At 41.1% G+C, this 20,579-nt stretch overlaps 3 protein-coding genes and 1 non-coding gene across 4 annotated transcripts in view; 2 read left to right on the forward strand and 2 right to left on the reverse strand.

Annotated features, from left to right (window-relative positions):
- Positions 1–5,235, forward strand: part of LOC106659704 — a 44,136-nt gene extending 38,901 nt beyond the window's left edge. The window contains exons 8-10 of the mRNA XM_014382381.2: positions 882–4,112; positions 4,204–4,607; positions 4,693–5,235. Coding sequence (XP_014237867.1) covers positions 882–4,112; positions 4,204–4,607; positions 4,693–4,965 — 3,908 coding nt within the window. The 3' untranslated portion in view covers positions 4,966–5,235. The remainder of the gene's footprint in view (positions 1–881; positions 4,113–4,203; positions 4,608–4,692) is intronic.
- A 595-nt stretch (positions 5,236–5,830) lies between these two features.
- LOC106659836 (serine-threonine kinase receptor-associated protein) lies at positions 5,831–7,785 on the reverse strand. The gene is made up of 5 exons (XM_014382552.1): positions 7,580–7,785; positions 7,092–7,390; positions 6,786–7,015; positions 6,536–6,672; positions 5,831–6,439 (listed from the first exon to the last, which is right to left on the reverse strand). The coding sequence occupies exons 1-5, from the start codon at positions 7,692–7,694 to the stop codon at positions 6,228–6,230; spliced, it is 993 nt and encodes a 330-aa protein (XP_014238038.1). The 5' UTR covers positions 7,695–7,785; the 3' UTR covers positions 5,831–6,227.
- A 451-nt stretch (positions 7,786–8,236) lies between these two features.
- On the reverse strand, positions 8,237–11,286 carry LOC106659826 (probable ATP-dependent RNA helicase DDX27). Its single transcript, XM_014382540.2, has 9 exons — positions 11,107–11,286; positions 10,623–11,018; positions 10,239–10,544; positions 10,024–10,151; positions 9,751–9,948; positions 9,465–9,609; positions 8,883–9,393; positions 8,473–8,791; positions 8,237–8,386 (listed from the first exon to the last, which is right to left on the reverse strand). Exons 1-9 carry the CDS (start codon positions 11,179–11,181, stop codon positions 8,287–8,289), a joined length of 2,178 nt encoding a protein of 725 aa, XP_014238026.2. The 5' UTR covers positions 11,182–11,286; the 3' UTR covers positions 8,237–8,286.
- Positions 11,287–13,078: 1,792 nt separating this feature from the next.
- On the forward strand, positions 13,079–13,151 carry Trnaf-gaa. Its single transcript has one exon. It is a non-coding gene; the product is annotated as a tRNA-Phe (tRNA).
- The last annotated feature ends 7,428 nt before the right edge of the window (positions 13,152–20,579 follow it).

The raw sequence follows: 20,579 nt of genomic DNA on the forward strand, positions 1-20,579 counted from the left end.
CGGACTTTCGCTGGCGGCGAAAAAGTACGCGCGCTGCAGCGCGGCGAGATGTCTCCATTCCAAGCGCGCATTATTCCGGCTACTGCAAGGTGCCAGTATGATACAGGTTCTGTTGCACCGCTCCTGATAACTTATGAAATAAACATTTTTATTTATTTGTATTTTTTTTCGTATGTAACTCTGCCGCGCGTATAATTATAATACACGTAAAAAAACTTTTACCTATACACAATGTTGACTCTGCGTCACAGTAGCGCACATTACTGCAAGTGTTAAAAAAACATATGGGTCCGCGTGCGTAAAAACAAGCGCAACGAGGAATACACGATAAACGAAATAGTAAACCTACTTTTCTTTATCTTTTCTTTGCTTTTGGTTTTTTTTTTCAAACGTTCATTACAACAAAAAAAAAGCGCCGCCAAGCGGCCTTGGGATCGCCGATGTGTACAAAATTATGCACACAAGAAACATCGGCAGTAGGCTTCATTTACTCTACGCGCAGAGAGAGAGAGAGAGATTATTATCTTCCTGAATGTATAATTATGCCGTACGAGGCAATTTTTCGCCGATAGAAAGTAGAAGGAAATAACGATGTACGAGAGATTCGTATGTGTACACTGCGGCGTCGTTAAGCTACCGATCGGTTAAACGTTTGCGTACAGACTCTTTATAATTGTTCCGTATATAAAATCGAGATAAATCGAAGAATCCTCGATTTTCGCCGTTCCGAAACTAATGACGAATGCTCGTTGGATTATAACTGCGCGGTAATTGCGAGCATAGCATCTGCATTTTTGAGATTGTTAGTCACTTAGCGATAATTAAGACTCGCATTTTTCCAATCTCTCACTAAAACTTCTTTTTCTTCTTCTTCTTCGCAGGCATCAGTCGACCGCGCAGCAACGGCCTACCCTCGGCTTCGAGCCTGGCCCAGCAGTTGCGCTCGAGCCGCGTCCCGGTGGCCCACGAGGCCCTCAACAGTCTCACCGGCGTCTGGGCCGAGCTCCTGCTGCGTGACATCTCCGAGCCCGTCCAACCCGGCCGCCTGCCTCAATGCTGCTCCACCGACAACCCCACGAACGCCCATCCCGAGTGTCTCGCCGTCCGCGATTCTCGGGGCGCCTGCCTCTCGTATCGTCGCGCCGTCCCCAGTCTCGACGCGCACAGCTGTCACTTCAGGTCGCGCGAGCTCATGAACGGCGCCTCGGGCTATCTCGACGGCTCGGACATCTACGGCAACAACGACGACCGGCTGCACAAGCTCAGGACCTACAGCAAGGGTAGGGTGGACGTGGACCAGTGCGAGCTCTGCCGCTTGGCCAATTCGAGTCTCGGGCACGTGTACCAGGTGCTGCTGCACGAGCACAATCGCGTCGCCGAGGAGCTCTCGGAGATCAATCAGCACTGGGACGACGCCAGGATCTTCCTCGAGGCTCGTCGCGCCGTTGTAGCCGAGATCCAGCAGATCACCATGAACGAGTTCGCGCCCGTGGTGCTGGGCCAGGACACGTACGTCGACAACGACCTCAGGCCCACCGGTAACGGCTTCTACTCGGGCTACTCGTCGGACAATCGGGGCGGTGCCATCGACGCCGTCGCCCTCACTGCCCTGCCCATTCTGGCCTCGCTCAAGCGCAGCAACGCCTCGGCCATCGAGGAGCAGCTCGTCTCCGCAGCGAGCAAGGTCAATCTCAACGTGGCCTCGGTCGCCTCCGGCAGCAGCTGGGATCCGGCCGCGTTACTTATCCAGCTGGGCCGCGATCACGGCGTGCCCTCCTACGTCGAGTTCGTGCACAAGTGCAGCGGCGGTAAATTCAAGGTCGACTCGTTCAGCAATCTCAAGGGCTTCGTGACGCCCAAGGACGTGCAGCTGCTGCAGCGCATCTACGAGCGCGTCGAGGACATCGATCTGCTGCTCGGAGGAATCCTCGAGATCCCGCACGAGGGAGCCGCCCTCGGTCCCACCTTCGTCTGCCTACTTCGCGAGCAGCTGGTCAAGCTGCGCAACTCGGATCGCTTCTGGTACGAGAACGACATACCGCCGTCGAGCTACACGCCCGAGCAGATCACCGAGATACGCAAGGTCACCCTGACCCATCTGCTCTGCGCCAACTCGGCCCTGTCCAAGATCCAGCCCAAGACGTTCCTGCAGCCCGACGCCTATCTCAACGCCAAGGTCGACTGTCAGCAGCATCCCGGCCTCGATCTCGCCGCCTGGAAGGAGGAGCACACCGAGGTCGGCGAGGACGATCACGTGGCCACGACCGTAGCGAGCGACGAGGGTCTGTCCCTGCTCACGGAGATGGACGAGCGCATGATCGCCGAGGCCGTCAAAGAGGCCGAGCAGAAGCTGAGACAGAGGAAGCAGCTCGAGTACGAGTCCTGGCGCCAGCAGCAGACCTCGGACCCGCGCTCGCCCGCCGGTATCGCCGCCAGCTTCTCCAAGGCCAATCGTGGAGCTTTATCCATGGCCAACTCGTCGATCTTGTACGAACTGGCGACGAACGAGCTGATCAACGGTATCGACGGCTTCCGTAGACGTCGCAAGCGTCAGGCCTTCGACGCCGGCAACAACATCCTCGGCTTCCCCAACAGCGACTTCAACGACATCCTTCAGAACGTCGACATCTCGGGCTTCATACCGAGAAAACAGCCGACGCATCACGACGAAATCGAGTGCCCGGTCGACGAGAGCCCCTGCGACCCCACCACGCCCTATCGTACCTTCTCGGGTCACTGCAACAATCTGCGCAACCCGAGCCTGGCCAAGTCGCTGACGACCTTCGCCCGCCTGCTGCCGCCCAACTACGAGGACGGAGTGTCCAAGCCCCGACTGACCGGAGTGACCGGAGCACCTCTGCCCAATCCACGTAGCATCTCCACCACTATCCATCCGGACATCTCAAATCTGCACAATCGCTACACCCTCATGGTGATGCAGTTCGCGCAGTTCGTCGATCACGATCTCACCATGACACCGATTCACAAGGGCTTCGCCGAGTCAATCCCGAGCTGTAGGTCGTGCGACTCGGCGCGCACCGTCCACCCCGAGTGCAATCCCTTCCCGGTGCCGCCCAACGATCATTTCTATCCCACTGCTAATGTAACTTCGGGCGTGAGGCTGTGCATCCCGTCGATGAGATCTCTGCCGGGCCAGCAGACTCTCGGGCCCAGAGAGCAGATCAATCAGAACACCGGCTTCCTGGACGCCTCGGTGGTCTACGGCGAGAATCGCTGCATCGCCGACATTCTGCGCAGCTTCAACGGGCGCATGAACATCACCAACAATCCGAATCGCGGCAAGGACCTGCTTCCGCGCTCGCCCACTCACCCCGAGTGTCGGGCGCAATCGGGCTTCTGCTTCATCGCCGGCGACGCTCGCGCCTCCGAGCAACCGGGTCTGACGATGATGCACAACATGTGGGTGCGCGAGCACAATCGCATCATGGAGGGCTTGCGCAGCACCAATCCGCACTGGGAGCACGAGAAGCTGTTCCAGGAGACAAGGCGCATCGTCAGCGGCATGCTGCAGCACATCACCTACAACGAGTTCCTGCCGCGCATCCTCGGCTGGAACGCCGTCAGTCTGTACGGACTCAAACTGCTGCCCCAAGGCTACTACAAGGACTACTCGCCCACCTGTAATCCGGCCATACTGAACGAGTTCGCCACCGCCGCTTATCGTATCGGCCACTCGATGCTGAGGCCGCATCTGCCGCGCATGGATCGCAGCTATCGCAATGTCGATCCGCCGATCCTCCTCCGCGACGGTTTCTTCAATCCCGACATGCTGTACCAGGTCGAGATGATCGACGAGATGATCAGGGGTATGGTGTCCACACCCATGGAGGCGCTCGATCAGTTCATCACCGGCGAGGTGACGAATCATCTGTTCGAGCAGAAGGGCATTCCGCACTCGGGCTTCGATCTCATCGCCCTGAACATTCAGAGATCGAGAGATCACGGCTTGCCGTCGTACAATCATTACAGAGCTCTGTGCAATTTGAAGAGAGCCACGTCGTTCGAGGATCTGTCGAGAGAGATGGCGCCGGAAGTTATCGCTCGCCTCAAGAGGGTCTACGCTTCGGTCGACGATATCGATCTCTTCCCTGGTCAGTATAACAATTTTCTATATTATACATCCTCCTGATACACAAGCGAAGAGAACGCTAATTTTTATCATCATCATTATTTTTTCCCCAGGTGGCATGAGCGAGCGACCTCTGCAAGGCGGTCTGGTCGGACCCACGTTCGCCTGCATCATCGCCATACAGTTCCGCCAGTTGCGCAAGTGCGATCGCTTCTGGTACGAGACCGACGACCCCAATATCCGCTTCACCGAGGGCCAGCTCTCGGAGATACGCAAGACGACCCTGTCCAAGGTGCTCTGCGAGAACATGGACGTGCACGTGGAGATGCAGCGCGCCGCCTTCGATCTGCCCTCGAACTTCCTGAATCCGCGCGTGCCGTGCGGCTCGATGCCGCACATGAACTTCGAGGCCTGGCGCGAGACCAGACAGGGCTGCCAGATCGGCGGCAGGAACGTGGCGATCGGCGAGTCCGGCTTCCCCACGCCCTGCACCAGCTGCGTGTGCACCAACGAAGGAGTGAGTGTCGACCCTTTACAATTTGTACCTTGACTTGTAATCTCGGTATAATTATTTATTTAATATTTTTCTCTATCTCTTACAGACTCAGTGCGCATCTTTGAGAGTAACAGACTGCAATCAGTTGCTGCGCGAGGCGTCGCGCGAGGCAATCTTACGGGACGACGTGTGCACGGCCCAGTGCGGTTTCGTGCTCGCCGCCACCGAGGTCAACGGCAACAACAACGCTGGCAATTTGCAATTCAAGCCGCCGCAATTCAACTCGTTCCCCCAGCAGCGCTCGGGCGGTTTGCGCAACTCCTTCAATTCGGCGTTCAACGGCTTCAAATTACCCGATCTCTCGCAATTCATCGGTTGAGGAGAATTTAATCGTCGCGGTGCTCGCGTGCATTTAATCGTTACAAAACGCGATGATTGATTGCATCCGAGGAATCGACTCAAAGAGCGAGATATAGGTTTTCAATGACGGAGATACAAAAACGTGCCAATAGAATCTTTAGATCCAGTACTACAACTATTTTTATATGCGAATGAGACTTGGTTTTCTTTTCGTGTACCTTTTTTTTTTTAATTCGTGTTGAGCAAATTGTCATCCACACGTTCACGCGAGAGAGTACTAGCTAGATTATACCCGTACCAGTTTTACTATGTTTTAATTATTGCATTCTATTCAATGTACAATTATTATATAGTTGTTTTAGTTAAATAGAAGGCGTATGAAGTTTTTGATTATGTTATAAGTAACTTTTCATCTTTCAGTTAATGTAAATATAGCTTGTAAGCGAAGATAGTATAAATAAGTATGACGATACTTTGATACTATTCCGGTTTTTGTAACGTGTACTAATTTATTTTTTTTTATTTCATTACGTTAATGTTTCATTATAGCATCTACTTTCACTAAAAGAAGCATTTTAAAGAGCAATTGATGTACTTATTTAATACGTATTAATTGAATTTGTTCTTTCTAATCGATGAGTAGATTAGTAGATGTTCTTTTAAGAAAAATCTTTGTAATATTTTTCAAGTTCAAGTGTCACTATGAATTCATGAATTCTCTAAAAAAAAACACAAAATATTCAATTGTACATATTGCAAATTGTTCCAGTACTAATTTTACGAATAATGATGTAAAAATGAGTATTTTGAAAGAATAGACACTGCCATTTATTTTATTACTTTCTTGTGAATGTAATGATATCTAAGAATACAAGCAGCAAGACTTATTGTAAACTTTCTTTTATTTCAGTTTTTCCGTTTTTAATTTAGTCTTATTACATTTTTTGTATGGAATAACATTATAACTTGTCTAACGTTAATAAATTATAATTTTTATTTTTTACACCTTGTCTTTTATTGTATTAAAGTAATCATTAGATAATATTCACAATTACTGTCCCTGAATAGTCTAAGAAAAACGAAAGATATGTTTCATCAATTAATTATATACACCATTTTTCAAGTGAAGACATCGATCACAACTCGAAAACTTCAATGATTTCGAAAATTTTCAATTTCAGTCTATTATCAATGACAATTTCATGATTCATTGGAAGTCGAAGAAATAACCTTAAATGTGTTAAAGGTTCCAGAATTTTAACAAAATGACAATTATTTGTTTTAGTTGGCCGTGACTTCTTGTTTGTTATTTGTTAAACTAGAATTTTCCTGTGTCGTGGATGCTTGTTCAATGCATCTCCAGAGTCCATAAGTTTTACCAACAGTTGTTTGCCACAGTCTCAGAGTACCATCTTCTGAGCCACTTGCGTAAAGCTCACCATCAGGAGAGAAACGTATACAATGAATTGGTCCAAAGTGTCCTTTGAAAGATTCTGTTAAAATTTAATAAGATAATATTTAAATGTTTATCAATTGCACGATACATTCAACCATAGTACAAATGATTTTATTGCACAAGTATACAATACCTATTTCATTTCCGCTGCTGTAATCAAATTTATATACTTTCAAATCTTCTCCTCCACAAACAAAAATGTCATGTGCTGGATGAAGACTAGCACTGTTAACTTGCGTAGGTACTGTAAATTCTTTCAATTTAGTTAACCTGCAACATTAATTTAAAAAGTTTGAATTTTACAATTGTATGATTACGGATAAAATATATCTTCAAATACTAGAACTCCGAAGAAAATGTGATTAAGAATAGTGTTCACGTACTCTTTACTATCCCAAAAGGTAACAATGTTTGAATGAGTAGTTGTAATAATTTTTCCATCTTGTGACAATTCCATGGACCTTGGTATGGAAGGAAATTCAATTTTTCTTATCTCTTCAGCATTATGCCTATCCCAAACTCTCAAAGTTTTATCATCTGCGCAAGTCAAAAGCAGCGAATCGTTGTCAAAAAATTTTATGTGACGAACACCACTAGTGTGGCCAGAAAACGTCTATAAAAGAGTAAGAAATTTAAAATTTGACACTTGATACAGAAGTGTTCAATTGCAAATAAAATGTTTACTGTACCTGTGCTTCTGCTTCGGGCTTATTTAGGTCAAAGATTCTGACAAGTTTCTCATTAGAGCCTGTAGACAAGTAAACAGAATCTCTGCTAAAGTCAACAGCTTTCACTATATGCTTATGTTGAAAGGAATGTATTTCTTCTCCTGACAAGGCATCCCAAACTTTTGCATTAAAATCAGCAGCGCCTGTGGCTGCTCTTGTTGCTTCTGGATTCAACGCAACACCCCATACTGCTCCTTTATGCCCTTCGAATGTTCCAATCCAATCTCCTGTATCACCTTGACGTAGCATTGGTTTTCCATCTAAATCAATAGAAAATGTCAGAAAAATCAGTTAAAAATTCGAATTGCCATATCAATGAAATTTCTTGAAGGTAAAATTTTACGTCAAAAAAAATGTCTGCACTGCATAAAATAAATAATCATGTAACTTTCTAACCTGTACCGCAGGTAAAGTACTATTCGCGTTGATAGAAAAGAATTAGGAATTACCTTTGCAAGCGGATATAACGTAATAGCCAGTCTCGGTGATATCTGAAAAGTGTAAATGCACGACTGGACGCGTGTGCCCGCTGCAAGTTAACGGCGTTTGCCTGAGATTGGCCATTATTTACGTGATTGCAATGACAACTCGATGTGTTGTGCTGCTGCTGAGGACCAGATGTATAGGTGCCGGACTGTTTGCGGACGGCAGACGGTTGAGATGCGGCATATACAGTGTATCTATTTAACACACATGTATATGTAAACACACACGCGTATACACAGTATGAAAACAAAGTAACTCGTTGTATCTGAACCTTCGATGGCTTTATATTTTTGGGAAAATTTGAATCATTTATTTTTAACAAATAATTGTTAATAGAACAATAAAGAGTTTACTTGTTTTATTTTAAAAAATCCATTCACTTTTGTTTAGAAGCAGAACAAAATCGAACGATTTTTAATTGCAGTTATTCAACTAAAATAATGGTGGATTACATTATAATTTTTTCAATGTCTTAAACAATTAAATCAATTTTAAGTGTCTAAATATTCTCCAAATGTTAAATTCTAAGTTAAAAAAAAATAAATATTGAAAGTTTTTAATGGATGAGTATGAAAATAAATTAGCTGACTTGTATACTTTTTTTGTAAAATTATATTTATTTACATAACATTACATTTATTACGCTTATAAAAAATAAAAAATAAAATTTTTAACGTCTTTTTGGATTGGGATTGCCCTTGGGTTTAATACCCTTCATTTTAGCCTTTTTCATTGATTTGCTTGCCTTCTGGTTCTTTTTGGTATTTGCTCTGTAAAACACCAACGAATTCAGCATTTATTGTTAATGAAAGGATAAATAAAAAATAGAAAAAGAATAATGAAAAAAAATACTGACTCGTATCGCATTCTCTTGACGTTCTTTCTGCTTGTATCTGTCAGATCGCTAGCGAAGGACGAAGCCTTCCTCTTCTTGACTCTGGTACGGTCTTCAGGAGCAGTAGCATCCACGCAAGACCTCATCTTCTTCGGTTTGATGTTCTTCTTTGCCATACGCGCTTGAAAAGCTGCGACTTTGTTCAATTCTTGCAAAGCTCGTTCTTCAGCTGGATCCAACTTCTTTGCTGGTTTTTTCGATTTCTTGTCAGGCTTTTTATCGGATTTATCTTTAGGCGTCTTGGCAGACTTATCCTTCTCTGGTTTGTCTTGCAGTTTTTCTGAAAATAAAAACGTGCGGTTATAGCTTTCAAGTCACAAGAAACATGTAATGAAGATTCTGAAGCGCAGCTTGTGAAGCTGTATACTTACTTTTCTCCAAATTTCTATCCTTCTGCGATTGGAACCAGACTCGTTGATCTGTGTTGTTTTCGTCCTTCAACATGTTCTCGATGCGGTTGGTTTGATTTTGGCACTTGGCCAATTCTCGCTCTTCCCTCTCCTCGTTGAGGATCTTTTCAACGTCGGGCTCCAGCGACTGAAGCTTTTTGTTATACTTTTCGATTATCTTGATCGGTATGATACGGCGTTTCACTGGATTTTTCGCCTGCTTGATGACTTCGTTGACCAGCTGACGTTCCTGCTCACCGGCCAGCGAGACCGACACACCACCTCGACCCGCACGAGCAGTTCGGCCGACCCTGTGGATGTAGTGCTGCAACGTCGCTGGCATCACGAAATTAATGACGGTTTTGACGCCGCTGATATCCAGACCTCTGGCCGCAACATCCGTCGCTATCAAAACGTCTACTTCTTCGTCTTTGAATTTTCTCAAACTTTCCAATCGTTGAGGCTGCGTTAAATTACCGTGAAGCTCTCCGACCTAGTGTACAAATTTTCTGTTACTTCTGTGATATTTCAGATGGTGGATGTGAAAGTAAAATTTCGACTTACCTTGACTCCTAGAAGCCCTAACAAAATGTGTAATCGGTGAGCTTGCTTTTTGGTTTGTACAAAAATCATGGTGTGATCATGGAAGGTACGGCATACCAGGGCAGCTAGTACTGCTTCTCGATCGCCTTCTCTTTCTTTACGAATTCTAGAAAAGTTCAAAGATATTAGCTAATAATAGAAATTGACTGTATATAAGATTTTGTGTTCTATATTTTCATTGCAGAGGTGCTATAAATTAAATATTTAATAAAAATAAGTCAAATATTGTATCTCAAATTTTACCAACCTAATAAATTCTTGTCGTAAAGCAGAAGCAACATCTTGATTGCTGTCAACAAAAACTTTGACTGGCTTGTCGAGAGAAACAGCAGCTAATTCTTTTACTTCTTCAGTCATGGTAGCTGAGAAGAGCATGGTTTGTCGAGTTCTAGAGCACTGCTTGACAATATGTTTCATCTGTTCAGCAAAATACTCATCCAACATTCTATAAATAATAAATAAATATTATTAAAGAATTATACTTTACTTTAAAATATATGCATAAAAAAAATCTAAAAACCTATCAGCTTCATCCAAAATTAATACTTCAATTGTATTTAAAGTAAAAGTTGGTGCATTGGCTAAATGATCAATCAAACGACCAGGAGTGGCAATAACAATGTCTGGATTTTTTCTCAGAACACTTTCCTAATAACAGATAATTCATGAGTCAAGTACAATAATTTTTTTTAAATTTTCATAAGCATTGATTCAATAAACACAAATATTCCATACCTGTACTTTCACATCTAAACCACCAACTGACAATCCTACTTCAATTGAAGTGAACTGTGCCAATTGCTTAGTTACTTGATATACTTGAACACCCAACTCTCGAGTGGGAACAAGAACCAAAACTCTAGTAACTGGAGTCCCTCCAGCTGGTCTGTACAATAATCTTTCCAAAGTTGGAAGCATATAGGCAGCAGTTTTTCCTGTACCTGTTGCAGCGCATCCACAAATATCTCTACCTAATAACGCAACTGGTATTGTTGCAGCTTGTATAGGAGTTGGATTGTAGTATTTCATTGTACTTATAGCCTATAAAAATTAGATTACGAATTAGATTACTATTTCTAAACTTTTATGGTAAATAAAGATAAATTTAGTTAAACATACTTTAAGAAGTGGTCTGGAAATGTTTAGATTCTCAAATGAAGCTAAGTTGTCATAATTTTCGACAACCTCAAACTTCATTTCTTCTTGTTCCTCTACGGCTTTCCCTTTTTTAGTTTTTTTCAACTTGGTTTTAATGGTATCTTTTTGAAGATCTTCCTCTTCGACGAACAAGTCATTCTCATCTTCAGCATCGTCAAGATTCTCTACTGATGCACTATTCTCAGCCTTACTGGAATTTCTCACTTTCTTGATTTTGTCATCAAGCTTGGTTTTGGCTTTACGTTTGATATATTTGCTCAAATCGTTCCAAGTATCGTGCTCGAAGTCTTCACTGTTGAGAACAAAGTCACCTCCCAAGCCGGTGTCCTTCTTTTTTTCCTTTCTACGTGGTTGAAACTGCAAAACATTGTCAAACATTCACCCATGTAAATACATTTTTTTCTCTCAGTGTATCATAATAACAATAATGGAACAAATAACTCACGTCATCTTCTTCGTCGGAAGGTTCTGACAGATCCTCGATCTCCTGATCACTCTCGATTGTTTTAATTAAATCCATTGTTTCTCCCACGTTAGACGGGGTGCGATAATTAAAAAAAGGTTAAGTTTGCCTTGACGCACGTTGTGAAAAGCCCGTCGCGGCAGACGGCAGACTACATCGACTACACGTGCTTTCACTCGCCAGCTGCTAATTGCTATGCTGCCTGTAGCGCAGCGCCAATGCAGGGCTAGCGGCAGATTTTAAATAATATTGGCATCTCTTCGTTATCAAACCTGATGAATTTTCCAAAATACACAATTTTGTCTATCAATCATAGAAACAATTAAATATTTTACACTTTCGTGATTAATTTTAGTTAAATTTTATATCTTTAAAATTTACATGGTACAATCAAGATATCCTGTCTTTCAGCAAGTTTAAACGCAGCATTAGTAAACAATCGTCATAGATTGTCATTTATTTGGCGGGTTGATACTTGTCTAGACTTTAGCGCCATACAATACCCCCGGCCGCAGTACACTATCTCGAAGGGCCGATCGTCACTCGTCAGTCCGCGCGATCACAGTGCAGCAGTAACATCAACGCGTGTGTCTCGTTCATTTTCAATCGTGAAAGATAATGGCGGAATCAACGCCTGCGTTCACTCTTCCTTATCTCGAGGAAAATCCCTTACGCAAGAAGCAATTCTGCGCCCTGCACTCGGACGGCTACTCGTCGGGCCACAGGCTCGACATAGCCGGCCAGTCCAGTCTGCCCAAGGCCGTGTACGAGCAGCTGTACGCGCTCAACGAGTGCGTCGACTACACCATGACCCTGGCCGAGTTCACCATGATGTGGCGCACGCTGCTGCTCAAGCGCGCCCAGGACGTGCAGGAGAAGTCGACCAAGGTGCGCGTCGGCGTCAAGAAGGTCGGCGTCGACTCGTCCGTCCTCGTGCCGGCGCCGCTCCACGATCTGCTGGCCAGCCTCGGGGAGTTCAGCTCGCCGAGCCTCGGCTGCACGTATTACACGTCGGCGCCCATCGGCACGAGCACCGGCCAGCCCAACTGGAACTGGCTCACCGTGAACGCGGAGGTGCTGCAGAACTGGTGTCGCGTCATGGCCAGCATGAAGCATCAGTACGCGATGCGCGAGTTCCCCGAGGCCGAGGATTACCGCGGCAAGTCCATCATCCTGACCCAGCGCTCGCCGCACAACGGCTCGATCGGCCAGACCTCGGTGAGGTCGTACACGAACGAGCTGAGGCCCGAGGACGGCTTCGTGCATCTCGTGAACGACTCGCTGTACGCGACGCCGCCCACCCAGCTGCACAACTGTCACTTCACCGTCATCTCGAGGGTTTACGAGGCGTCGATAAGGGCCGACTACGTCGGTTCTTACGTGCTCGATCGGACGTGAGAAGTTCTTCGATTAATCGTTTTTCAAGTATTTTACACGAGTGATAGATTAAGCGTGTACCGTTGACATAATTACTATCGTTACTATATGCAGCTCGTTTTAAATGTAAATGTGCCAACAGCGATGCGAGGCTATTGTCTTTTTTTTTTTTGAAAATTTAAAGATTTGTACCATGCAATGGGAATTAGTTGTTAAGACTTGAGATGATAAGTATTTAAGCATGTTCATGATAATGTATGACATTTTTTACGTATTAAAAACGTACAAAACGTAATCTGTTTCATTGACTTTTTTTCTAACCTAAAATAACAATGTTGTTAATTTCAAGCTTTTACAAGAAATAATAAAATACTCGCAATTTGTTCTCTAACGGATTATCAAACAAAACTCACAATAACGTAAGCCGATGACGAATAATATTTCACCTGGATATGCTGAAAAATTTTAACTTTTAAACAAAATTGTTCATAAACTTTGATGACAAATTTTCCGGAAAATGCGATAAAAATTGACTCGATTGCATTGATCTACAGCATTAAAAGACTTCTACCATACAGCCGAAATAGCTCAGTTGGGAGAGCGTTAGACTGAAGATCTAAATGTCCCCGGTTCAATCCCGGGTTTCGGCAAAGGTTGAAATATTTTTGTACTTTTACGATATGAATTCGAGTTTTACTTCTGACAGATAAATTCCAAAATCAATATTGTAATTATCAATTCGTTTTTTAATCAAGCTCGTTGAAAAGATAATCATTATAATGTTAATATTTATTTTAAGTATTTATATTTGATATAAAATAATTTTATCATCCTCATAATTTCGTACCGTTCGTTCAAAGCAAATTAATACCTCGAAACCGAGATCAAGTTTCCAAAAGCACTAATAAATCAAAGTTGTATGTACCGAACTAACTCCTTACACAGATATATAATTATTCTCATACTTGCTCAATTGTTCGAGAATATGTGGCACTCGCACACGACAATGTGTGCTCCTTTTCAAAAGTAAAACTTCTGTGCCAAGATATATACATTTTAGGCAAAAGGCAATATATGTATTTATACAGTTTCTAATTTAAATCGACTGCAGCTATATGGAATGGAAACGACGCGCAAGTGCAGCAAAAAGCTATAATCGTTATATATATAACTGCTGTATGGGTATATACCTGCAGCTGCAGCTGTCACGTGCACGAGATGAGATTCATAAAGCACCGAGAAGCTCGGCTACTACTACTACTACTACTACTACTACTACTACTACTACTACTACTACTAAAGTCAAGGATTTTTTCCTCTTTTTTTTTTAATAAAATTTGCATACGATTGCAGTAGCAGTAACTCGGTATTTTGGTGTAGCCGTTCGAGTTTTCTTTTAAAAAATGTCGCGGCGCGCTGCAGCGTAGATGTCGAGAGAATTTATTAGGGCCATTTCGTGAAAGCTCTCCGGGACTGTTGATGAAATAAAGGGAGATATTTATCCTTGGAGTAAATCTTTTTAATCAACTGCGTGCGCTTTGGAACAGAGTTGTAAAGATCAACTATTCAATTTCGAGTCTCGCTGATCTTTCACTGAAGATGTAAACGCAGACAAATTCATCCTTGCCAATTGCGCAATAGATACAACAGGAGCGTGAAATAATTCGTCGACGAGAGCTCCTCGTGCTTTACATCTTTATCATACAGCTCACGCTCCACTGAAACAATACACAAACACGCGTATTATACTTACTATTATACCTATCTCCGTACTTGGAGAAAACTCGAAAAGTTTCTCCCGCTCAACGCAGCACTCGGTCTTACGTGTAAATTCAAATACCTCGTATAAACATACGAAGCCCTCACTAATGAGTGTATCGTGTGCCCCGACGAGGTACATAGCTGCAGCTCAGGGAAATCCCTTTTCCGAATAAGAATAATATAAGCCGAAGCGGCCCCCTCGCTTATCCTGCGGTGTAGGATATACGTATACGCAAAGGATAGACGAGCACACATGTGCGCATCGGCAAAGATATATTATATAGGTACGTACGGCCGCTTATACGGGAGGAGCATATGCGCGCCCGGTCGCCACAGACAGAGAGGGAAAACACGGTGGGGATCGCCGTCATCATATTTGATGTGCACACGATTCGATAACTCGTTATCGACTGTGTGTGTAATATAGCGCGCGCCAGCCAACTTTTCCCTCCTTCGCAGTTCCGCCGCCCCAGCCGAGTGACTTTGAGCTTTAGCACATCGTGTGTGCGTCGCTAAGGCATCATGAGTGCGGGAAACGCGAGCCGGAAGACGAATACTACTGTACTATACTCGAGAGCGAGCTCTCGGCGCGGGGAGCGCGGAGGAGCAGGCGGATAGACATAGGAAGGATGCGGCGCGCGCCAGCGCCAGGGCTTTGCGAAAATATCCGCTAGATTATCTTCTCCGCAGGCGCGACTTTTCCAAGGCCTTCCAACCTCCTCTGATGTAGTATACTTATATAATAAACGTGTGTAGATACCGCATGTGTACTTAATGCGTCTTCGAGTTGCTTTCGTCCTTCTCTCGGCAATATGAGACGCGCTAGTTGGAGGCTTCTTTTTTTTTATCGCGATGTGCGAGATTGAATATTCGCGTGGATCGTACGTTCGATAAACATTAAATCGCGACGTAGTGACAATTTTGAGTCTCGCTATAAAAATTGATATAAAGACTCAAGGAGGTTCCCTTGCAAAATTCGCAAGAAGTATATGGGTCAAAATAATACTTTTTTACAAAACCGTGCGCACGTATGTCACCGATCTTGACACGCTTTTGGTATGTTATAGTACATGGTAAAAAGATCCCAAAAAAAATTTTTTAGACCCCCTCCCCCCTCCTACCCCCCACCTCCGGTATAAACGTCCATTTTCGATCTATATTTTTTCTGAGGACATGAAGCAAGTAAAAAATCTGAACAATTTCATAAAAATACTTTTCCATAATCCAAACAACCTTGAATTTTTTCAGATTTTTCGAGTGCTTCAGGCCTTCAGATAAAATCATTGAAAATTTCAAAAATCGAGATACGGCGGTATGAGCCGATGTAGTACTCGGAAATTTTTTCAGTTATTTTTCGCATTAAAAAACATAACCTCAATTTTTTTCAGATTTTTTTCAGATTACTTAACGCACCTTTTGAAGCCAAAAACCGCTTTTTTTGACGAAAATAATTTTTTTAGGACGGTACGGAGTCTCGAAAAATCTAGAAAAATTTTTTTCTCGTTTTTTTCATCAAAATACATAACCTCAAATTTTTTCAGATTTTTTAATTGAAGGCGATAGCTTCTAGGGCCGAAAAATGCTATTTTTAACAAAAAACGGTTCCTAGAACCCGATGGTTCCGGTAAAAAAATTTGAAAAAAATTTTTTTGGATTCCTTGACAAATTTTAATAAATTTTGACCGTTTCAGAATTCCGATTGAAGCCTCCTAGCTCATTCTAGAGCAGGACAAAGATTAGTGCAAAATATCTGAAGACGTTTCTGAAGACATTAAGGAATGATAAAACTAGTTTCATGCTCTACATTGAGCTAGGAGGCTTCAATCTAACAAGAAATCGAAAATGAAAGGAATAAGTGGAAAAATGTTTTAAAACGCGTTGTCAGTATAATAAAGTTTTTAGCTGCTGGGAATTTACCGTTTCGAGGTGATAATGAAATTTTAGGGGCCGCAAATAATGGTAATTTTCTAGGTTGTGTAGAACTACTGTGTCAGTATGATGAGTTTTTAAACGCTCATTTACTAAAATATGGGAATTGTGGGAAAGGTAATGTAAATTATCTGTCCCCAACAATTTATGAAGAGATCATAAAAATCATGAGCAAAAGAGTCAACAAAGAAATCATCGATAATATTAAGAGCTCAAAATGTTATTCCATTTCAGTAGATTCAACAACAGATTTCAGTCATGCCGATCAAATATGCTTGGCAGTTCGATATATTACAGACAATCGTCCAGTTGAACGCTTTCTGGCATTTTTTGTCAATCAAGGACGAAAAGCACAAAATAATTTGTATGCGATTACTGCATTTTTTCAGGAAAATGTTATTTCTTTGTCAGATTGCCGTGGCCAGTCCTATCAATGCTGCCATTATGAGTGGATGTAAACAGGGTTGTAACTGGTAAAAAAACAAAATCCCTTGGCGCTGTGGGTACCTTGTTTCGGACACTCACTGAATCTTGTTGGTACTGCAGTTATGACATGCTCAGAAAATATGGAAACAAAAAAATTTTTTGATTTTTTAGAAAATATCTATGTATTTTTTTCTGGCTCGTCAGAAAGGTACAAATTACTTCTAACTAAGCTTGAAGAAAATGTAGCTGGCACTGCCGATCGCTTATTGGTTCCAGAACGTGTGAGTACAACGAGATGGTCTTCGTGAGCAGAAGCTGTACGATCGATATCTGAGGGATTCACAGCGTATCGAGATGCCTTGCTAGAACTTTCATCGAGTAGCGTTGAAGCTGATGGTTTGCTTCAATATTTTATGTGCAAGAAATATTTGTTTCATGAATACCGCAAAACACTTTGTGCCTAACTTTTTTATAATTTTAATCAATTTGTGCATGAAATATTCGCACATGACATTACATTTTTTTCGTAATCGATCATTTGTGCCGGACAATAATTATATTGTGCGTAAAAATTTTTTACCTTTTTTTTTGTGCATAATAACTACGTGCTTAATTGTTTTGTGCATGAAACATAGGTTGTCAAATTTGCTTTGATGCTGCAAAGTAATGAAAATGAGCATATTTTCCGTTTTTTTTTTTTTTTTTTTTTTTATTAATAAGTGGTTCTGAATAGGAGGTATTAAGTGAATATTCTCAATTTTATAATAGAAATGCAATGGATTATCGTTATTTTTTCCACTTTTCATGGTCATTTTACTTTTTTATCTGAATATTTTTTTTCATCTTGTTTTCATATATGGAATACATCTTATAAAGGAATTGATCACGCTCACGCTCGATTTTTTGTGACAATTGTATTTTCACCCTCCTCTCTCACATAAGTTGAACAGAAATAAAAAAAATACTAGGATTGTTTTTACATACAAAAAATAGAAAAAAATAGATTTTTTTTAATTGCAAAAGTTGTGTTATAAAGTTTCAACTTGAAATTTTTCATTTGTGTCAGCGATCAAGGACCGGCGACAGGAAACGTACAAATCATTAGCGTGAACTGTCTAGATTTTGCTGCAGAGATCGTGGCTGGCGCTCGCGGGAATAGGGGATGATCTTGGATCAGGAGCCATACCAGACGGTCACTGGGATTTTCTCGCGAAGATCAGCGGCGACGGAAATGAAAGAGTGCTGGACGGTTCTTCGAGATTTGCTATATCGGCCACGCAAGCGATTTCAACGCCGAGCAATTGTCTATCCTCGAAAAAAGAAAAAATTATATTTGTTTAAATATAGAATCACAGAGAACAAATTAATAATTACAATGAACATATTTGCACAATGGATAATGTGCATGGTTCATAAATGAAATGACATAACGAAAAAGTAATTGATCAATATTTATATCATCAAACAGGAAAAAAAGGATGTTGCTTAATAGACATAGTAGATCATGCCGATAATTATCAACGAAATAGTATGAGCTGCAATACAGTGACCAACGACAGAAAAAAAAATTATTAACACCGAGGAAATTAACAATAACCTTATGACGTTTACGCGCCGTCTACACAAAAATTACAAATAAAACATTATAAATATCAGCGAAAGAATAAATTAATTCCATCGAATTAATGCTAGGTACAAAAGAAGCAGTGATAATTATTAATTATGCAGATAAATGAGATGAAACTATAGTTAATTTTAAATAATAATTTTACCTGTAAACAAGCAGCATACACAGAATAAGATTTTATTGAGGAGTATACGATGCAGCAGCACCTCAATGCATTCAATTTTACTCCACACCAGTGTTAAATCTTGTAAATTGAAAAACCTTAAAATAAAATGTTAAAATTAAATATTTTGTTTTTGAGGAAAAGATGTATTTCTGTTTTAATTCTTTTTATATAAGAAAAAATGTCTCTGGTACCTTTTATTTTTTAAATTAGTCCAGTGCTCATCAATACTGACTTATCATTCCAAAGCCTTGTGCCGCATGAATCTGAATGGAATCTTTGCATAACTTCTCCTGAAAACGGATTTAGAAGGGCTGAATTTTCTCTTTCCGCTTTTGTTAAGTGCGTACACAATTTTTCATGAATACCTCAAGAAAAACTAATTTTTTTGTTTTGGTCATTTTCAGGAACGACAGAACAATAATGGCCAACAAAAACTTGCAAAAATTATAGAACTTAAAAATTGAAATATTTCCGATTTCCATGTATTTTTTTAATGTCAAAGACGGCCGTTTATGAGTTTTTTTTTAGATAAAATATTAGATAACTCGAAAACTATCGAATAAGAAAAAATATTGAGATCTTTCCTGTTTTGAGCTTTTCAAGAGCTCGTTCTCAAGGGTAATCTGCAGGCCTAATTATCATTATATCGTCACTCCAGAGCAAACACTGCACTGCAATTTAAAAGGATAGTACTAATTTTAATACTGAGTTTCACGCGTGAATATCGGTAAATTGCGTTAAATTTTTAAAACAAATAAATTTACGATAGTTTAAAATTCATCAGCCACATTTGATGATCAAAAAGTTATTTAGATTTGGAACGTAACAGAATGCAAAGAGAATGGATATTAAAAATACAGCTTTGTTTTTATTTGATACGATTGATAAAATTGAAGTAAGAGAGAAAATTATCGAGAAGTCAAAATAGAATCAGCATAAACAATGATTAATAGTTAGAATAATATCGCTTATTCTTACCTGCACATAAAACCAAATCTTCGTTACTTTAAAACTGATATTTTTCGTCTAAGCTCACCATTGAACTGTTGGGGAGTTCTATTTCACTGAACAGTTATACAGCGAGAGGACAAATTCAAAAAAAAGGGGGAAACACAACTGTAAGGAATTTCACATTTTCATGCACACATATCCAAGGGGGATGTGTTCATTCAGTGAGATGATTACACATTTAATAGTTAATTGAAATATTTCGTGGTTCGTGTAAAATTTTAAACTAATCGTCAAAAAAGTTGTAAAATGTTTTAATTTTTTTCTGCATATTTTTAATCTCCCATTTGAAGATATAGACAATACTGAATACATAAGTTTGACTAACAAAATATATAACTCAATCATAAACAATCATTTTGCATAAAATTTGAAAATTGTCAACTTAAAAAAAAAATTTATAACATTTATGACATTTTGCAAGGATCGTTATTTTGAAAATATTTTTACACTAAGAGAAGATTTAAAAATTTTATAATTGAAATTTTTAATCGAAAAACTTTTTAGCGTCCAAGTTTAGCTAAACTTCTGTATAGAATCTAGCGATGTTTAAATTTTTTCTAGCAAACATAGCAATCCCTATGATCGTTTAAGAATCAATCCCTTTTCATAGTAATTCTATCTCCAGTCAAGAACAATTACGATTAGAAAAATTGTCTCGCAAATATCATCACTCGATGCGTAATTGATTTGTCGAACAGATAAAATACAGCCACTTTCAAACGGTGTAGCCATTCGTACGGTGTCGGAATGTATGTCGTCATTTTAATAAAATTTTTGGAATTATAACTTCATCTGGTATTTCCATTACGTGAAGTTTCAATAGAATTATTTCCCTAAACTTTTCACGCAAGCGTTGAAGTCCGCGATATCCCATTGTTCTTATGGAAGGTATTGTAAAAAATATACGAACACATGCACGGGCGCTCTCTGTCTGGGCCAGGATGGTCGAGGAATTTTAATCCAGCAGCACGCAGCTGTGCTTGGTGTTTTTCATAAGACGTAAGAAGCGTTGAAGCTTAAAAAAGGATTATATCGTATTAAACTTCAAATAAGTGAAGCAGAAGAAAAATGAACTACAGGAAGCATTTAAATTCTAGCTAAAAATATTACATTGTGGATTTCTAATTTGAATAACTATTTCATTTATGAAAAAAAATT

Source organism: Trichogramma pretiosum, unplaced genomic scaffold (genome assembly GCF_000599845.2).
Source record: "Trichogramma pretiosum strain Unisexual culture from Peru unplaced genomic scaffold, Tpre_2.0 scaffold19, whole genome shotgun sequence".
In the NCBI taxonomy this organism is placed as follows: Eukaryota; Metazoa; Arthropoda; class Insecta; order Hymenoptera; family Trichogrammatidae; genus Trichogramma; species Trichogramma pretiosum.